The 17381-nt window shown below is 54.6% G+C and overlaps 2 protein-coding genes across 2 annotated transcripts; one reads left to right on the top strand and one right to left on the bottom strand.

Moving 5' to 3' along the window:
- Window positions 1-3924: 3924 nt before the first annotated feature.
- Window positions 3925-12530, bottom strand: LOC129673126 (uncharacterized). Its single transcript, XM_055602834.1, has 7 exons — window positions 12472-12530; window positions 12181-12310; window positions 10567-10631; window positions 8034-8092; window positions 7670-7884; window positions 6815-6931; window positions 3925-4995 (listed from the first exon to the last, which is right to left on the bottom strand). The coding sequence occupies exons 1-7, from the start codon at window positions 12528-12530 to the stop codon at window positions 4954-4956; spliced, it is 687 nt and encodes a 228-aa protein (XP_055458809.1). The 3' UTR covers window positions 3925-4953.
- N4bp3 (NEDD4 binding protein 3) lies at window positions 8028-17098 on the top strand. Its single transcript, XM_055602854.1, has 5 exons — window positions 8028-8161; window positions 12695-13042; window positions 13307-13819; window positions 14456-14710; window positions 14841-17098. The coding sequence occupies exons 2-5, from the start codon at window positions 12725-12727 to the stop codon at window positions 15366-15368; spliced, it is 1614 nt and encodes a 537-aa protein (XP_055458829.1). The 5' UTR covers window positions 8028-8161; window positions 12695-12724; the 3' UTR covers window positions 15369-17098.
- Window positions 17099-17381: the final 283 nt, after the last annotated feature.

Genomic DNA, 17381 nt, shown 5'->3' with positions numbered 1-17381 from the left:
AGTGAGACCTTGCTTCCAAAAACAAAGGGAAAAAAATTTAAGAGCAAGCAAGCTCTCTTCAGTACATGGAAATTCCTGGGCTCAATTTCCAGCAGGCCCCCCAAAAAAGCATACTTAGTATAACTTGAAATGTCTTCCCTGAGGTGTTTATGGATGAAATGCTCTTTTCTGGAATTTGAAACAACCCAGGAGGGCTGAGGGTGTAGCTAGGGGTATAGCTTGGTACAGGGCTTTAGCAGACACTAGGCCCTGGCTTCAGTTCTTAGGGTTCAATGGCCAGGAGTACCACCATCTGTATCCCAGCTCCTCGGGTGTTGAGGGAGGATGGTTTTGGCCTAGAAGTACTAGTTGAAGGTCATCATCAACATAGAGAAACTGTGACTTTTATATTTTTTTTTAAGGTAGGGCCTCATGAAGCCCCAGGCTGGCCTAAACCTCACTTGCAGTCAGGAATGACACATAAGAATCCAAGCCCACTTTACTGAGCTGCTATTTTCCTTTCCTTTAAAAAACCCCGTGAGAAATACACCTCATTCACTAAGGGCTTCCTTAGCCCCCTTGAGTGTGCTCTACAGCACTGCAGCAAAGCGCTGTGAGCATTTAGCCTGGCAGAGCCTCCTGAACTGGCTGATCCAGGTCTGTGGCCCAGGATCGGGCCAGCAGGCAGCCTGGACTTCCGGGAGTGGGTCGGCTCCTGCAGGTCTGAGCCGCCTGCCCTGGGGCAGGTACCCCGGAGCATGTCTGGGCAGGTCTCAGCTTCCACCCACAGCCTGCCTGGGGCTGCCCAGGTCACCGGGTCACTAAAGGAGGGCTGCAGGAGAGGAGCCAAGTACAGGCTCCTCCCCCCTCCGGCCACTCAGGGCCGACAGTCCAAGCCTACTTCCAGGCCGAGGTGTGAGGGTGGGACCCAGGGGCAGGACAGCCACCTCTGACCCACGTGGGAGCTCGGGTAGCGAGCAATATCTGTCAGCCTGTTGTTCGAAAAGACCGAGGTCCTTAGTGGCCTCCGACCCAGCCCGAGTCTTCTGTGGGGCTAGAGGCTGGCTCAGCTCCAAGGGGAAAGGAGGAGGAAGGAGGGTACGGGGTGAAGAGTTGGGGCTGCGGGGCTGTCAAGTCCCTTTATATCACACCAGAGCAGGGCCTACACCTGCGTGACTCTAATCCAGTGATTTGTCCTGTTTTGCAAAAGTAGGCAGTTACAAAACCAGGATCCGCGCCAGGCAAGCACCACCTTTCTTCGTTCACCTCTTCCTGGTTAGAAAACAGCCTCGAGGTTCCTTCTGAGGCAGATGGTGAGGCAGATGGAAAGAAGCATGGCCAATGTCAGACCCCAGAGGAGACGGCAGTGAGGGCAAACGGCTCCTCTCTGCCCTCCTAAGTTCTTGGTTGCTCTGCTAATGGAGCTGTCACTGGACAGCTTAGGAGGAGGAAAACTGGCCCTGGAGAGGTGCTCGGCAATAAAAGCACCGGCTGCCCTTACAGAGGACCTCCTGCATCTGGTTCCCAGCACCCACATCAGCCAGTCCCAAACTGCCCTTAACTCCAGCTCCAGGGGTACAAGGTCCTCCTCTGGCTTACTTGGGTACTGCATGAACATGAGGCACATAGCCAATCATTCAAACAGGCACACATACACATCCTTTTTTTTTTTTTTTTTTTCTTTTAAGGAGGAAACTGGAGGTGTGGTTCAGAGTGCTTACCAAGCATGCACAAGGGTCTGGGTTCAATTCCTAGTTCTAGGGCCAGGCATGGCAGTAAACCTCTCTAACCCCAGCACATAAGAGGCAGAGGCAGAAGGATCAGAGGTTCAAGGTCTGTTTGGGCATGGTGACGCAGGCCTGTGATCCTAGCATTTGGTAGGCAGAGGCAGGCGTATCTCTGTGAGTTGAAGCCAGCCTGGTCCACAAAGCGAGTCCAACACAGATAGGACTTGTTACACAGAGAAACCCTGTCTCAAACAAGTTCAAGGCCACAAGGTATGCTTAAGTCCTTCTTGGGGTGCATGAGACTACCATCTCAAAAAAGGAGGAAAACTGCCAGATGTGATGGCACACACCTTTAATACTAGCTCGGAAGCTGAGGCAGGAGGATCTCTGTGAGTTCCAGGCCAGACTCATCTACATAGTTCCTGGACAGACAGGGCGGTGTACAGACCCTACCTCAAAAAACACAAACAAAAGGAGGGAGGGAGGGGGAGCTGCATTTTATTACAAAACAATCCTGTTACAGAAAAGAATATGGGCTCTGGGCTCCTGGGATGGAAGGGTGGGCATGCCACAAAATTTGGGGGTGGATAAAGGTTGTTTGTTACATAAAGAAGCTAGACACGATGGTTTGTGAACTCGGCACTACAGAGGCAGAGGCAGGACTTCGAGGTTTAGATCAACCTGGGTTACACAGCAAGACCCTGTGTCAGAAACAGGGCTGCCCAGATTGTTCACATGTAAAGGTTCTCCTGTTAGTGGTAGTTTTAAAATGTGTGCTGAAGTTTCTCTCTTAACCCAGCTAGCGCCTAAGTAATAGAGAGCAGACTATGTTTTTTATTTAACATGCTTTATGGCACAACAACTGAGCAGTATTAATCTATTTTAATCCTCTAAACTAATCTGGCTTCCTCTTTGCCAATAATCGCCAAGATACTTGCATTTTATGGCTTTCTCTGCTCTAGCTCTTTTTTTTTTTTTTCATGGTGTCTCCCAGACTTCTGTCCATGGCCAAAACCCCACCTCTCTCTCTTTCTCTCTTCTCCTTCCCTGGTTGGCAGGAAGTTCAGCCCTATTCTCTCCCCTGCTCAGCGACTGACATCAGGGAACAATTGGGGAGCAGAGTTTAGACAAATTCTCAGAACAATGACTGCAACCAGATACGGGGGGGCACAGAAATCAGCATTTGAATCCTCACACAGTGCAAAATAACATCGTACCTACACTCTCCGGCTTGCTGTTCTCCAGGCCTCAGTTCAAAGGAGCCAGCACAGTCAGGTGTAATACACTGGGATGGCATTTCCCAGACCCCTTCAAGACCTTGGGGGAATCTGGGCTGGGCATCAGTCCTATGTGCTCAGGGACTGTTATTTCTTGGGAGTGACAAGTGACACAGAGATGATGGTGTATGGTAAAAAAGAGCTACTGAAAAAAATGGGAAAAGGCTGAGAACAGTGACAGTGTGGTCAACTTTTTGTGGAGGGTGGGAGAGACTCTGAAGATAGTGGGTGACCCCCAAACTAGCCAGTCACAAGGGGATGGGGCAGCCCCAAGGACACAGGTGGCAGGAGCAGTGGCCGTGTCCAAGCCTGAAGGGGTGGCAGGGCCATTCTTGAGGCTGAGAAGAGCTGGAGGCACAATGTGTGGGCTGGAAGGTTCCTCTGGGGCAGAGTAGAGAGGAGCCCAGGGAGGCTGTTGCAACAGGAAGAAAGGTGATGGGGGCAGAGGTGGCAGCCGGAGATGGGTTCAATTCCTACTCACCATGGGTAGCCCTTAGGACCCTCACCATCTCGGTTACTGGCAGACAGCAGATAACTGGAGTTCAACTGTCCAGGGCTAGATTCAGGAAATAGGTACACCCAAGGAATTTGGTTTCACTTCAGCCCTGGCCTGGTGCCCGGAGTGCCTCACTCCTTGGCATTTGAACAGCACGGCTTGCATGCCAAATCCAAAGGGCTGTGAAACATGGGGACAAGCGACTCGTGTGTGTGTGTCTGCATGATGAAGCCAAAAGTGGGCAGAGTTCACTGGGTGCACCCCCTCCCTGGGGCAGGCTGCCTGCATGGGTCTGCTCTTCCAGGCTGGGAAGCAAACCTTCAGTGGGAGGAAGGCAGCCTGGCCTCCTGCCGGCCTCTGATCCCCCACCTCTGTCCTGCCCAGCTTTTCTCAAAAGACCTCAGAGAGGCAGACCCTCTTTCAGGCCCTCCCGCTCTGAGACGTACTCTGAGGGAGGGAGATGACGCGCTCCCCCTGCACCGCAGAAGGCTGAACCAAGAACATCCAAGAGTCCAATGACACACCCTGTGCTTTAGCCTTGAAAACACACAGAGGAAGGCGTGAGGGTGCCAGGGGAAGAGGGGGAATGGATCGCAACTGAGCGCACTTCTCTAAAGGGTCAGCTGGTCCTGCCTGCTTTGCCATTCCCCATCAAGGTGAGCAGAGTAACAGTATGCAAGGGTGCCAAAGCCTGGCCGCGACTGTCAGGCCAGGGAAGGCCAGCTCCCCGGGGGGCGGGACAGTGGTCTGAGCAGTCTGCAGGCTCTAGCCTTTACAGAAGGTGGGGACAGGTAGCCTGACCTTCCCTTGCTGCCCTGACTGACATCTCTCTTCAAAGGCTGGAAGCTGGCTGTTCTCTACCTCTGCCCTAGCCCCTCGCTCTTCATCCCGGCCAGGATCCTTACCTGAAGAGGCAATTCTGAGTGTTCTGTTCTGCCAGGAGCCTCCGCGTTCATTCCTGACCTGCGTTCATTCTCTCCTGCGTTCATTCTTGACCTCCCTGGGCCCCAGAGGGAAGGGGTCTGATCCAGCCCTTCCTGCTGGGATGCCGGAGATAGACCCACCACCACTTTCCTCTGAAGGCCCGGGATAGGGAAAGAACACTGGAGGGGGCGGGAGGAAACCAGGCCTTGGATAAATTATCAAATTTGTAAATGAAAAAGGGGTCCAGGAAGGGGAGGGAGGTGGGCTTGGGTCTTATTGAACCGGAGTCACCATCAACACTTACAGATGGGGCAGCTGAGATGGGCAAGGTCTCTGCTGTACAAGCCTGAGGCCTTGAGTTTGATCTCCAGAACCCATGTAAAGGAAGAAAGAAACAGACCTCAAGAAGTTGTCCTCCGAGCTCCACCTGTGTGCAAATGTACACACACCACACAACAACAGGCAGCAAGTATTTACAGCTGGGGCACGTGTAATCCCAGTATTTAGAATGTGAAAAGCAGGATGATCATGGGTTCAAAGCCATCTTCTGCTACAAAAACAAGTTCAAGGGCAACCTGCCCTCCACGAGACCCTGTCTCAAACAAACAAATAAACAAAAATTTAGAACTTAGCTTTGACCTCTTCTCTCCCCGAGAATGTTCTTGCCAAGACAGGTCAATTCCTCATACCCATCCCATGAACATTTCCGGTCTCCCCTGCTAACAGACCCCTTCTGCCTGGATGCTATAACCCCTCCTCCCCGCTTCAACCAGCAAGCATGGCTTGTGTGAACAGCGCACAGCCCAGCCCGGTGCACAAGCTCCCCCTCAGCAGCACTGCAGAGGCTGTGCCGCGTGTTCCAGGAGGCACTTCTGGGCCAACCCCTGTGTGCCACCTCTGAGGCTCTTTTGGCACCCTGGCCTCTCTAGAGAGCTCATCTGCATCTGAGCATGGGCAGATCTCCCCAGCTCCGGGCCTTAGCAGCACCTTCCTAGAGAAACACTTCAGAGTGTCTGCTAGACTACTTACCCACAGAGGCCGTTCCTTGGTCCCGAAGACGGTAAGTGTGTCCTTTCCATGAGCGTTCCTCTGTCTCAGGCAATGCCCCCCCCCATACACCTGCCGTCCTCCAACTACTGAGATTTTGAGTAGCTGTGAATGAGCTTTCTTTCTTTCTTTCTTTTTTTTTTTTCAAGATAGGGTTTCTCTGTGTAGCCTTGGCTATCCTAGACTTGCTTTGTAGAGCAAGCTGCCTGTGAACTCACAGAGATCCTGCCTCCTCTGCCTCCCTGAGTGCTGGGATTACAGGCATGCGCCACTGCTCCTGGTTTCAATTTTTTTTTTGAAGTTTTAAATATAATTTTTTTGAAAGTTTTAAATATTAGAGAAATTTTAGGACTTTTCTTAAAGAGAAAATCCATTGTTAAGAAATTGCCAAGGGTCTGGTGAGATGGCCCAAAAGTTAGGAACAGACTGTTCTTTCAGAGGTCCTGAGTTCAATTCCCCAGCACCCACATGGTGGCTCAAGAAACTGCCAATCAGGGCTGGATAGATTGCTCAGCGGTTAAGAGCACTGGCTCCTCTTCCAAAGGACGTGGGTTCAAATCCCAGCAATCACATAGCAGCCCACGACTGTCTGGGATTCCAGTTCCAGGGGATCTGACACCCTCACACAGACATAGGTGGAGGCAGAACACCAATGTAAATAAAATAATAATTAAAAAAAAGAAATTGCCAATGGTAGAATCGAAAGCAGAGGCTGCAAACTGGTACCTGTTGGGCCACAGGTAATGTTTCCTTGTTTAAGAGAACTTGTTTTGCCTGATAAAGAATTATCCATTTTTGGTCTCAGAGGTTAAGAGCACTGCCTTCCAGAGGTCTCGAGTTCAGTTCCCAGCAACCACATGGTGGCTCACAACCATCTATAACTAGATCTGCTGCCCCTTTTTGGTGTGCAGGCATACAAGCAGGCAGAACACTGTATACATAATAAATAAATCTTAAAAAAAAAAAAGTAATTATCCACTTTAACTTAGGGTACTGGGAATTGAACCCAGGTCCCCACACAGGCTCTGAGCACATGCTCTACCACTGAGCCACACCCCAAGCCCTCTAAGACATTAAAAAATTTGTTTATTTATGTATACAATGCTCTGTCTGCATGTAGACCTTCTAGATGGTTGTGAGCCACCATGTAGTTGCAGGGAATTGAACTTGGGACTTCTGGAAGAGCAGCCAGTGCTCTTAACCTCTGAGCCATCTCTCCAGCCCCCTCTGAGACATTTTAAAAGGAAAGTGCTGCAACCACCACCTGACACCAAGATGGAGCCCCACAACTAGTAAGGAACATTCCCACTTCTCCCTCTCTGCAGTTTCTGGCACTAATCTGCAGACTATCCACAAGGGTTTACCTGTTTCACAACAGTGCAGTCACCCCACATGTGGCCTTTTGCGGGTGGTTTCGTTGACTTGGCTTCACTCTTCACTCTTATCAAGGGTTGTAGCACGGGGTGGCACTCATTCCTTTTCTGTGGTAAATAATATTCCACTGTGTGGGCGGACCACACTAGTGATCATTAACTGCCGGAGGGTTTGTCGAGTTTCCTCCTTTTGAAATACTAAGCACAGCACTGCTGTGAGCATCTGGTCCCTTTGGCCGCGTACCCAGGAAGGCAACTGCTAGGTGTCATAGTCTAACTCCGTGTTTAACTTACTTACTTTCTTTTTTTTCTAATCTTAAAAAGAATGTTTATGTATATATGCCTGCGTGAGTAAATGTGCACCACGTGCGTGAAGTGTCCCTAGAGGTCAGAGGGGGCCACTGGATCCCCTGGAACTGGAGTTGTGAGACTCCACGTGGGTGCTGGACACCAACCCCGGGTCCTCTCCTAGAGCAGCAAAGGGCTCTCAACCTCTGAGCTATCTCTACACACACACACACACACCCCTAACACTCCACACCATCTGTGTTCAACTTTTTAAGGAAGAAAAGGTGCTCTAACTTCTTGATCTTGAACGTGCTCTGGTGTCCAGCCTTCTGTCTTCCGCGCTCCTACTGCCTTACCCATCGCAGATGACTCATTTACGTTATCGGTCTGGCCCCTAAAGGCATCTGAACCTGCCACCCCTAGGCTTCGGAAAAAACTCTCTCCAAAATAAAAGTCCCGCGCCCAGTCCAGCTGCTAACCACTGGAGACGCGGACTACACCTCTCCGGCTCTCAGAGCCTTCTTGGGTTTAGTCTCAAAGGAGGAAAGTGGTGCTTACCTGGGCACAGACGTGACCAACCCAACCCAGCGCGCCAGTTTGGAAGCCGGTTCTTGGAGAGGCGGGCGAGTCTCGGAGCTGGAGTAGGAGGAGCAGCCGGCGGCGCGCGTGCTGGATGCTCGTCCGGGCCGGGGTCTGCGGAGCTGCTGCACGAACGTGAGCGCGCACCGGGGTGGCCGCAGCTCCCGGCGCAGTTAGCTGGGGACCCGGGCCGGCTGCACCCGCGAGCCGGGGCGGGGTTCAGGTCGCTCGGGGGCGGCGCCGGTTCCCGCCCCCCACATCCGGGGGCCGGGCTGGGCTCTGGGGCTCGCGCGGCGCGGGTGAGTCAGGCCGGGTTTTCCCTCCGTCTCTGGGGCCAGCAGACCGGTGTCGCCCAGCGCGTCCTCTGCCCGCCGATCAGGCTCCCGCGCCCGCCCGAAGAGCCTGGGAGGAGAAAGGTTCGAGACTGAGCTGAGCACTGCAGCGCGCCCTGGGATCCGCGGCGCCAGCATGGTAAAAGGGCAGGGCGGGTCGCCGAGGTGGTTCTAGGACCCCGGTGGGGGGGTGGCAGGATGCGGTGTGCGCCCCGGGGTCCTCCTACCGCGCACAAGGCTGACCTGTAAATACGCTTTCTGTGGAGCATCGCCCCGGACCCCTGCGCCGCAGCTAGGAGGGCAGGCGCCCTTGGCGCAGGAGTCTGACCTCGGCCTCCGCCCCCTGCACCAGCTCCAGGCAGGCCCCACAGATGGCGGGCGGGAGACGTGCACCCTACTCCGCCCCCTGGGTAGCTCGGGGGCCTCCGGCAAGTCTGGGATCCCTCGCTTCCTCCACTGCCTTCTTGGGCGCAGTTTCCACCGGGGTGGCCAACCTGTCTTCTCTGCCACCTTCCCAGGGACACCGCTCACCTGCTTTTGCCCTCAGGGTACCCTCTTCCTGCCCCAGCCCCCTACCCTGTCTGGTCCTCAACTGAAAACCTGCGGATAGGGGACATTCCCGAGGTGTGGGACACTGTCCCAGTCTGTCCTGACCCCAGCCAGCCTTTTACAAAAGTGAGGCTCGGGACCCCGGCTGTATTCAGAAGGGGGCCTGGAACATCCCCACCCCAAAGGTACAGGCTGGGCATGTCTGTCCTTGGGAGGGAGCAGCCGAGAGGGAAGGCCCTCCTGGACCTGGTGATCTGCCTCCTTCCAGGCTCTCCCAAGCAGGGCTCCTCTGCCGGCTGGCTGCGTGTGGGTGTGTATGTGCGAGACTGTGAATGAAAGCGACCAGCCAGCTCCTGACACCGCCTCTAGCAGTTTCCAGAGCTCAGAGTCCCTAAACCGGGCCACTTCCACTATCTCTTCCTACCCTCTTCCCCCAGGGCTGACAGCAGAGGTCCTTGGGAGGGGGCTAAATTCCATCCCACCCAGCCTAGCTGTAGATGCCCTTGGGAGAAACAAGCATGGGGGCTGGGCAGGCCACATAGACAGCAGAGGATGCCGGTGGAAGGTGACCCCTAGCTGGGACGGCTGGGTGTAGTACAGAGGGCTTTACTGTGGGAATCCAGATCGGCCATCAGAGTGGGATTAAGGATAGCTCATTTCCTCCTCCTAAGCCTCAGTTTCCCTATCTGTAGGTAGGGTCCTTTCTGCCCTGTCTGTCTCCACCATCTACTGTGGAGATGATGTGACATACTGAAATAGAAGAGCTGAGAAACGCAGCGAAGCGGGATAATAATGCAGAGGGGGCAGGGTACACACACCTGCCACCGCCCCCCCCTTGTCGCCTCTCAGGCTGTCCCCATTTTTGGAGTTGGGACATTCCAGTCTCATTCCTCTGGGGCAGCTGCGGACACACCCCTCAGGGCTGATCCCCCCCAGCAGGTGGTGTGACACCCCCCCCCCGCAGCGTGCGCGCGCACCCTGATGGGTCTGATGGCAGTTAATGCTGACAAGTACTCATGGAGAGTGAGGTGTCCCAACCCAAAGGAAATGCAGGGAAAGCTGCATCTAGGGATCCCAGGGCACTTCCTTCCATGCCGCTGAACATGACCTTGGTCACATCGTTTTATCTCCTGGACCCCTCCTGCGTGTGTTTTGAAGAGGCACCCAGGGTCCGGTGTTGGGGTGTTCCACTGTGTATCCCTCTGTACCTCTTTAGGGCTTTCTGCACTGCTGGCTAATCTTGGGGGCAGAGGGAGTCAGGCTGAAGGGGTACTGCTGTGGCCAGCTGAGTAATGTTTTGAGCTCCTTACAGAGCCCTGGGCATCAAGATTAGGCACCCTGCAGTGGCAGCACGGCCCTGGCATTTGGTGGAGCTCCCCTCCCCCTTTTCTGCTCTACTCTGGTCTCCCAGAGGTCGTGAGGCACTTGCTAGCTCTCTCCTCCACCCCCCACCAAACACTGGCCATAGAGCCCACACAGCTAGCTGCCCTGGCCTAAGCAGGCAATCCCAAGGCTCCTAAGCAACGGGAAGGAATGTGCGTGTTGGGGGAGGGTCTGAGGTAGGTTGGGTTCTTGAGGAAGAGGGTTTCCCTCCAGACTGAGACCTGGGTGGCCTAGGTCCTCAGCCCCTCAGGTGGGGTAGACAGCGCAACGTGAGGCCGAGTCTGGGTGGGTGGATGGTGGGTGACCTTGTCCCCGCTGTTGGGAAACAGCTGCCGTCACTGTGTTGTCAGGCATACATTTCTCTACGGGACGGTTGCCCTGACACCCTGTTCTGTATGAAGCCATTTTCATAGTTGTGGCTTGTGGCTATGCCTGTTCATCCCTGAGACCCTTTAGTTTTGTACCACAAAGTGTCTGTTGTTTCTCAGGAGCCCGGAAGTGAGTATTTGCACAGGGGAAGGTGAGGTGTGTGTTTGGGGTGAGGTAGGCATATCTGGTAATGTCCCCAGCCCCTGGCCATATAGCCCTTTTGCTGCCCCTATTGCCACTTGCCAGTTATCCTGATGGAGGTAAGGAAGGCAGGCCAAGATGATGCAGGGACAGGCATCTCGGTTCTCCTACGGAGCAGGAAGGGGATGGCTAGAGACTAGAGCTTTTTCCTTCAGTGGCAAGAGAACGTTTCGCATGCAGTGCTTTCTCATTGCGTGGGCTTGTCAAGGCCACCCAACGCCCGAACAGGAAGGCAATCGGACCAACTCTTAATTCTTTTGGCTGTGGGTGACATCCTGAGTCCCCCTAGACGCTTGCCAGCCCTGGTGTTGGGATCCCATGAGTCCTCGTTTTGACCAGTTCTGTAACCTCCATTCCATCTTTTTTGGGCTCCAAGAGCTTACCTTTCAAAAGGAGAATACTGATCTGGGCAGCGGTGGCGTGAAACTTTGATCCCAACGCTGTCTCAAAAAAATTTTTTTAATTAATTAATTTTTAACAAAGAAGGGATATTGTAGCCATAGTCTCGTTGAAACTCCAGCAAAGTGCCGTGCTGCTGTAGGAGTGCCAGCCCAGTAGTCCCTTAACTTGGCTGAGTCTTGAGTTTACATGATTTGTGACATCCCTAGCAGGGTATGACAGCTCATGTGGGTCTGGGCTGGGTGTCCAAACTCAGACCTGCACCCCACCCAGCACTTGGGAGGCAGAGGCAAACAGTTGTCTATGAGTTCAAAGCCAGCCTGGTCTACAGAGGGAGTTCAAGGACAGCCAGAGCTATACAGAGAAACCCCCGGCCTAGAAAAACAAATACAAACAAACAAAAAGTTACTCAGAAAAGAGCTACCTCATTTTTTTTTTAATTTTTTTTTTTTTAAATATTTTTGCATAGGGTGCAGTGTGCAGTTCAGGGCTGTAGAGTGGGGGAGGAGACCAGGCTGCTGTCCCTCTCCCGGCGAGCACTTTGTCTTTCACAAACACAAAACCTGGAAACGGTTGAGGATGGAGCCTCCTAACCACCATTGTTAGGGGTGGGAGTGGGTATCCCGGAAGCATATTGGGTGGGTAGTGGTGGGTACTCCCAGATGCAGCCTGCCTGCCTGGCATCTGCTTGGCATTGGGAGCAGCTGTGTGTGGGTGGGGAGCAGAAAAGGTACCATTCACTGCCAGTTGTTTGCTGGGCAATGGGTGTGGCACACGCACCAGTGGTTGGGCCCCAGAAACATGTGGGAGACAGTCCCTAAGCCTGGGCCCTCCGTGTGGACTTGGAGTGATTAAGCTGAGCCTCTGGTGTTCTGTGTTGACTGGCTTCAGGCCAGACCTGGACTGGATGCCTGCTAACGTTATTCACCCCATCCTCTCGGCATCCCTATGTGATAACGCTGTCCATCACTGCCTTTCTGGTCCTGAGGAAGGCAAGGCTCCCCCAGCTTAAGCGTGGCTAAGCTGCTGGCTTCCAGCCCAGGTTCTGTGGACCCGGCTGGTGAAAGCTTACAACAGAACACAGTGGCATTACACAGCCTGGCCGCCTCTTCTCTGCCTAGACCTGAACACCTGTTCCGGAAACAGAAGCCATTGTTCCTCCCCTTAGGCCCTTCCTGTGTGTATCACCATCCTTCCTCCCCTTGGGCCCTTCCTGTTTGTATCCCTCCCACTGTATTCCACTGCCCCCAACCTCACCCACTCCAGATGTTTCCCTGGGGGACTTCTGACCCTGGGTTTCCCTCTTCCCTCAAAGCTGGAGGAACAGACCTCCTCCAGTCCTGGTTGGCTGTGCTTGCTCTCCCATTCCACAAATTTGGTGGAGAGCCTGTCAGAAGTAAGCAAGGTCAAGGGTCAGACAGAACCGGAGTCCACCTTTTGCTGGCTAAGTTCTAGAAAGAGGGTCCCTGTTCCACTTGAGGGCCTCCCCTTTCCTGCCTTGCCTCTACATCCCACCCCCAGACCCCTAACTGGGAGCTGTTCCTTTACTTGTCCCAGTAGAAGCCCCATTTCCTGTTCCTGAGACTGTCTGACACAGCGTTCAACATGCTCTCGCTTTTGCCGTGCTGTGACTCCCATTCTGTTAACACATAGCTGCGGATGGGCCTGGGCGGACGGGAGAGCTAACAGATGGCGAGTGTTTAGTTTTAGTGCATCTGGGAACTTGGAGCCGAGTGCCCATCTGCCACTAATGGAGCCTTCTGATTCCCAGAATCAGCTGCCGGTGCCCTGTTGACCCTTCATGGCCACAGCCCCGGGCCCTGCTGGCATTGCCATGGGCAGCGTAGGCAGCCTGTTGGAACGGCAGGACTTTTCCCCTGAAGAACTTCGGGCTGCGCTAGCTGGGTCCCGGGGTTCCCGGCAGCCTGATGGGCTCCTCCGCAAAGGCTTGGGCCAGCGTGAGCTCTTCAGCTACCTGCATCTCCCCAAGAAGGACGGCAAGGCCACCAAGCGAGCCCCTCAGAACGAGCCGGACTATGCCACCCTCTACTACCGGGAACATCCCCGGGCCGGTGACTTCAGTAAGACTTCCCTGCCTGAGCGGGGTCGCTTTGACAAGGTACATCTCTGTTATGGGGGTTGGGCCCAACCCAGAGACTGGGACGCCGGGGTGGTCAGGGAGGCCCTGACCGTAGGCCAGGGCAGGCTGAGCTGTGGGAAGTCTGATCCATACGGGCCGTCCTGAAGCTTGACCACTGCCCCCCCTGTGACATGTACCCTGTATTCTCAGAGGGGGGATCCCTAGAGTCTTTGGGAAGATCAGGTAGGCAGAAAAAAAGCAGCCAACTGGACCTTGCTCACGCCCGCATTCTCTTCCTGACAGTGCCGAATTCGACCGTCTGTATTCAAGCCTGCTACGGGCACTGGGAAAGGCTTCCTGTCCATGCAGAGCCTGGCAGCCCACAAGGGCCAGAAGTTGTGGCGAAGCAATGGCAGTCTGCACACGCTGGCCTGTCACCCACCCTTGAGCCCCGGGCCTCAGGCCAGTCAGGCTCGTGCCCAGCTGCTTCACGCCCTCAGCTTAGACGAAGGTGGCCCCGAGCCCAGCCTGTCGGACTCTTCCAGCGGGGGTAGTTTTGGCCGTAGTCCAGGCACAGGCCCGAGCCCCTTCAGCTCCTCCTTGGGCCACATTAATCACCTTGGAGGCTCGCTGGACCGCGCTCCGAGGAGCCCCAAGGAGTCTGGACCTCTGGCTGTACTGAGCTGCCTGCCTGAGCCGCCTCCTCCGTATGAGTTCTCCTGCCCCACTGGTGAGGAGATAGCTGTGTTGCCTGACACCTGTGAGGAACTCAAGAGGGACCTCAGTGACCAGGATGTCTCTAACCCCTTTACTCAGGTGAAGGAGCCCCTGCCCTGGACTGGTTTGTCCCTTGGCGTTGGTCTATAGGCCAGATTAATCTCTGACATCTGGACAGCTTGGGGTTGAGGCAAACTATGAGCAAGGCCTGAGCACGGTATGATGTTGGGGTCTGGCTGCATAGAGGCAGCAGAGGATAGGAGCAGAACAGTGAGATGGGAATTTATTCCCCCCCCTCCCCCGCATGGTGGCCTTTCTCCCATTGAGCTTAAAGAGAGATGAAAAGGACACCTGTAAACTGGCAGGGTAGCTCAGTGGTGGAGTTCTAGCCTCACATGAGAAGTTCACTTCTCAGCACTGAAAAGCAAGAAGTCTAGTCTTTGCTGTCCTTCAACTACATGTCAGGGATGGGTGTCACTTTGGTCCTGCCTGGAAATTGTGTAGGAAGGAGAGAGACAGTTTCTGCGAGGACCGTGTATTACAAACACCCTCTGTGGAGAGCCTCTTCAGGTGTGAAACACACGCGGTCAGGACGTTGGGCCCTGTGGCCTAGGCATGAAAGTCATCAATGGTGGCAGGCTGTGGGCACAAGCGAGCATTGTTATTAGGGTTCAGGCCAAGCTGGAAATCTGAGTGAGGCTGTGCCCACCGCTCACCGGTTCCTCCCCCCTGCAGGTGCTAGAGGAGCGCCAGCGGCTGTGGTTGTCCGAGCTGAAGCGCCTGTATGTGGAACGGCTGCACGAGGTGGCCCAGAAAGCTGAGCGCAGCGAGCGCAACCTCCAGCTGCAGCTGTTTATGGCCCAACAGGAACAGCGGCGACTGCGCAAGGAGCTCCGGGCTCAGCAAGGCCTGGCCCCGGAGCCGCGGACATCTGGTCCCCACACGGAGGCTGACCCCAGTGCCCGGCCGGAGGAAGAAGCCCGATGGGAGGTAGGGCGCCATCGGAGGCATCGCCTCCTGTCGCATTGTCTTGGACCGGTACTCTGTTGCCTCCCTCCCGCAGCTGGCCCCAGTGTCTTCCGGAGTTTGGCCCTTGCTCACAGTTTGTCTCTTCCCCCAGGTGTGCCAGAAGACTGCCGAGATTAGTCTGTTGAAACAGCAGCTCCGGGAAGCCCAGGCAGAGCTGGCCCAGAAGCTGGCTGAGATCTTCAGTCTAAAGACGCAACTTCGGGGCAGCCGGGCACAAGCCCAGGCTCAGGACGCTGAGCTGGCCCGGCTGCGGGAGGCCGTGCGCAGCCTTCAAGAGCAGGCGCCTCGGGAGGAAGCCCCAGGCAGCTGTGAGACGGATGACTGCAAGAGCAGGGGACTGCTGGGGGAGGCGGGAGGCAGTGAAGCCAGGGAAGGGGCCGAGCAGCTTCGGGCAGAGCTGCTGCAGGAACGGCTTCGTGGCCAGGAGCAGGCGCTGCGCTTCGAGCAGGAGAGGCAGACTTGGCAGGAGGAGAAGGAGAGGGTGCTGCGCTACCAGCGAGAAATCCAAGGGGGCTACATGGACATGTACCGCCGGAACCAGGCGCTCGAGCAGGAGCTGCGGGTGCTGCGGGAGCCTCCTACATCCTGGAGTCCCCGGCTTGAGTCTTCCAAGATCTGAGGCTTAGCCAAGTGTGCTGACAGCAGGCACACCGGCAGAAGATACCCTGAATTGGCAGGCTCCTTCCTTGCACTGGTCAGAGGCAGATTCTGTAGAGGCCAGTTCAGGGATGGGAGGCCTACCCAGAGGAGAGCTCCAGTGGGCAATGGGCTGGATAGGGTGCCTGCTCCAGAAGCTATGGTGAAGTCTTGCTGGCAGAGAAACACCTGGGTAGGGCCCAGCCCTGCTCCCAAAGGTGGGTGTGGCCCAGTAAAGTAGGTTGGAGCCATCCAGGCCTCGGCCCCAGGATGCAGAAGGGCAGGAGCGAGAGAGGGGGGCTGGAGACCTGGCTTGAGGTCTTGACCTCCATGGAGGGAGCCAGGGGTGGGAAGATTGGCCTCCTCCAGAATAAAAGCACATTTTCTATGAGGAGGCCCAGTTGATAACATTGTCCTTGGCCTGAGTCAAGGGGCTTCTGGATGGTCAGTGTTCCAGGCTTTAGACCTAGGCCGGGTTCCTTCCACAGTCTTGGTGGTGGAATGAAGTGCCCTGTGCAGCCTCTGCCCTTGCAGTGTTGGAAAACAGAGGAATGCTATTCCTTGCTTCCATACCACACAGCCCTGAGCTGCTGTGTGGGCTGCAACCCCTTTCTTCCACACCATCGGATGTCTGAGAAGAAACAATACCAGGGGAACAAAAGGATTGGTCGACTGAGGCATTAGCAGAGCATGAAGTGTTTTTCTGGTGGGATGTCTGGACTCTGGGCGCCTAGGCAGCTGCTGGGTTTGGAGCTAGCTCAAGGCAGCTTCCTCTGTAACATGTAAAAGCTCCCGTGGGCTCTGCCACTCCAGCAGTGGCATGCCCCTCCCTCCATGGCATGGGGCCAGAGGCAGGTGCAGGAACTGTGGGTCATTTCCATAGGCAGTAGAGGCCTGTGGATATTTTGTTTATGCAGAAGATCTGGTTTGTGCTCCAGAAAGGGGAAGGAGTCCCTCATTCTGCACCTGGCCTCAAAACTGACCTTTTAGATCTCTGCTTCCCAGCTGAAGCTGATGGCTGACCCCTGTAACTCTCAGCCACCCCTACCTTAGCAGTGTCGTGCATCCTATGGGCTTTGCTCTTCTTGGGTTAGTGACAAAGCTGACACCTTCTCTGCCTTCTTACCTGCCTTTTTTTTTTTTTTTTTTTTTTTTTCCTTTGAGTCAGGGTTTTGCTGTGTAGGCCAGACCAGCATGGAACTCAGTGTGTACACCAGGCTGGCCTTGAAGGAATCTGCTGCTCAAGTATTGCAATTATAGACCTCTGCTACACCTTAGCCTGCCTGCTTGCTTTTTCCTTGTTTTAGACAGACTCTCCCAGTGAAGCCCAGGCTGGCCTTGGACTCAAACTTCTCCTGCCCCTGCCTGCTAAATGCTGGGATTGTACACCTGTGCTTCTGCTTTGGGCTCCCTTCCTCTACAGAGAAACCGCTTTGTTACAGATGCATCATGGGAATAGCTACTGCAGACTTACTGTATATGCCTAGAATATATAGCTTTGTTGGGTCTTTCTGGTCTTGGTGACACAAGGCAAATTCAGTGTGCTTCCCTGCTCTAGGGGAGATACTAGCCATTTTGTTTTGATTTTTGAGACAGGATCTCTATGTAACTCTAGTTGTCCTGGAAATTAATATATAGACATGTTGACCTTGAACTCACAGAGATCCACCTGCCCAACTGAACACAGCTATTTATTTGCCTCCATTCCCTTCCTTGGAACCATTCAAGAATCCTTTTTCGAGTTCTGTCACACAGCTCTAGCTCTCAGGCCGTGCCTGTGAGCCTGGAGGTCCAGCAAGTAGGTGCCAGGGTTTAGATGACCAGCTGTGGGCTGTGACACCTGAGCTGACTGACACACCCCACCTTTTTTAGGGTGGAGGATTGGGTGTGTGAACTGTCTGTTGTAGGGATGCTGTGTTTATGATCTGTGAGTGGCAGGTGTGTCCAGGGGGGTGTGTTTGGGGCCCTGGCCTTTGAAGCCAGCTCCTGGGTGGCT

This window comes from Psammomys obesus, unplaced genomic scaffold (assembly GCF_907164565.1).
Source record: "Psammomys obesus unplaced genomic scaffold, mPsaObe1.curated_primary_1811, whole genome shotgun sequence".
Taxonomy (NCBI): domain Eukaryota; kingdom Metazoa; phylum Chordata; class Mammalia; order Rodentia; family Muridae; genus Psammomys; species Psammomys obesus.
Note: the sequence above shows the minus strand (reverse complement) of the source record. Positions and strands in the feature narration are given on the sequence as shown.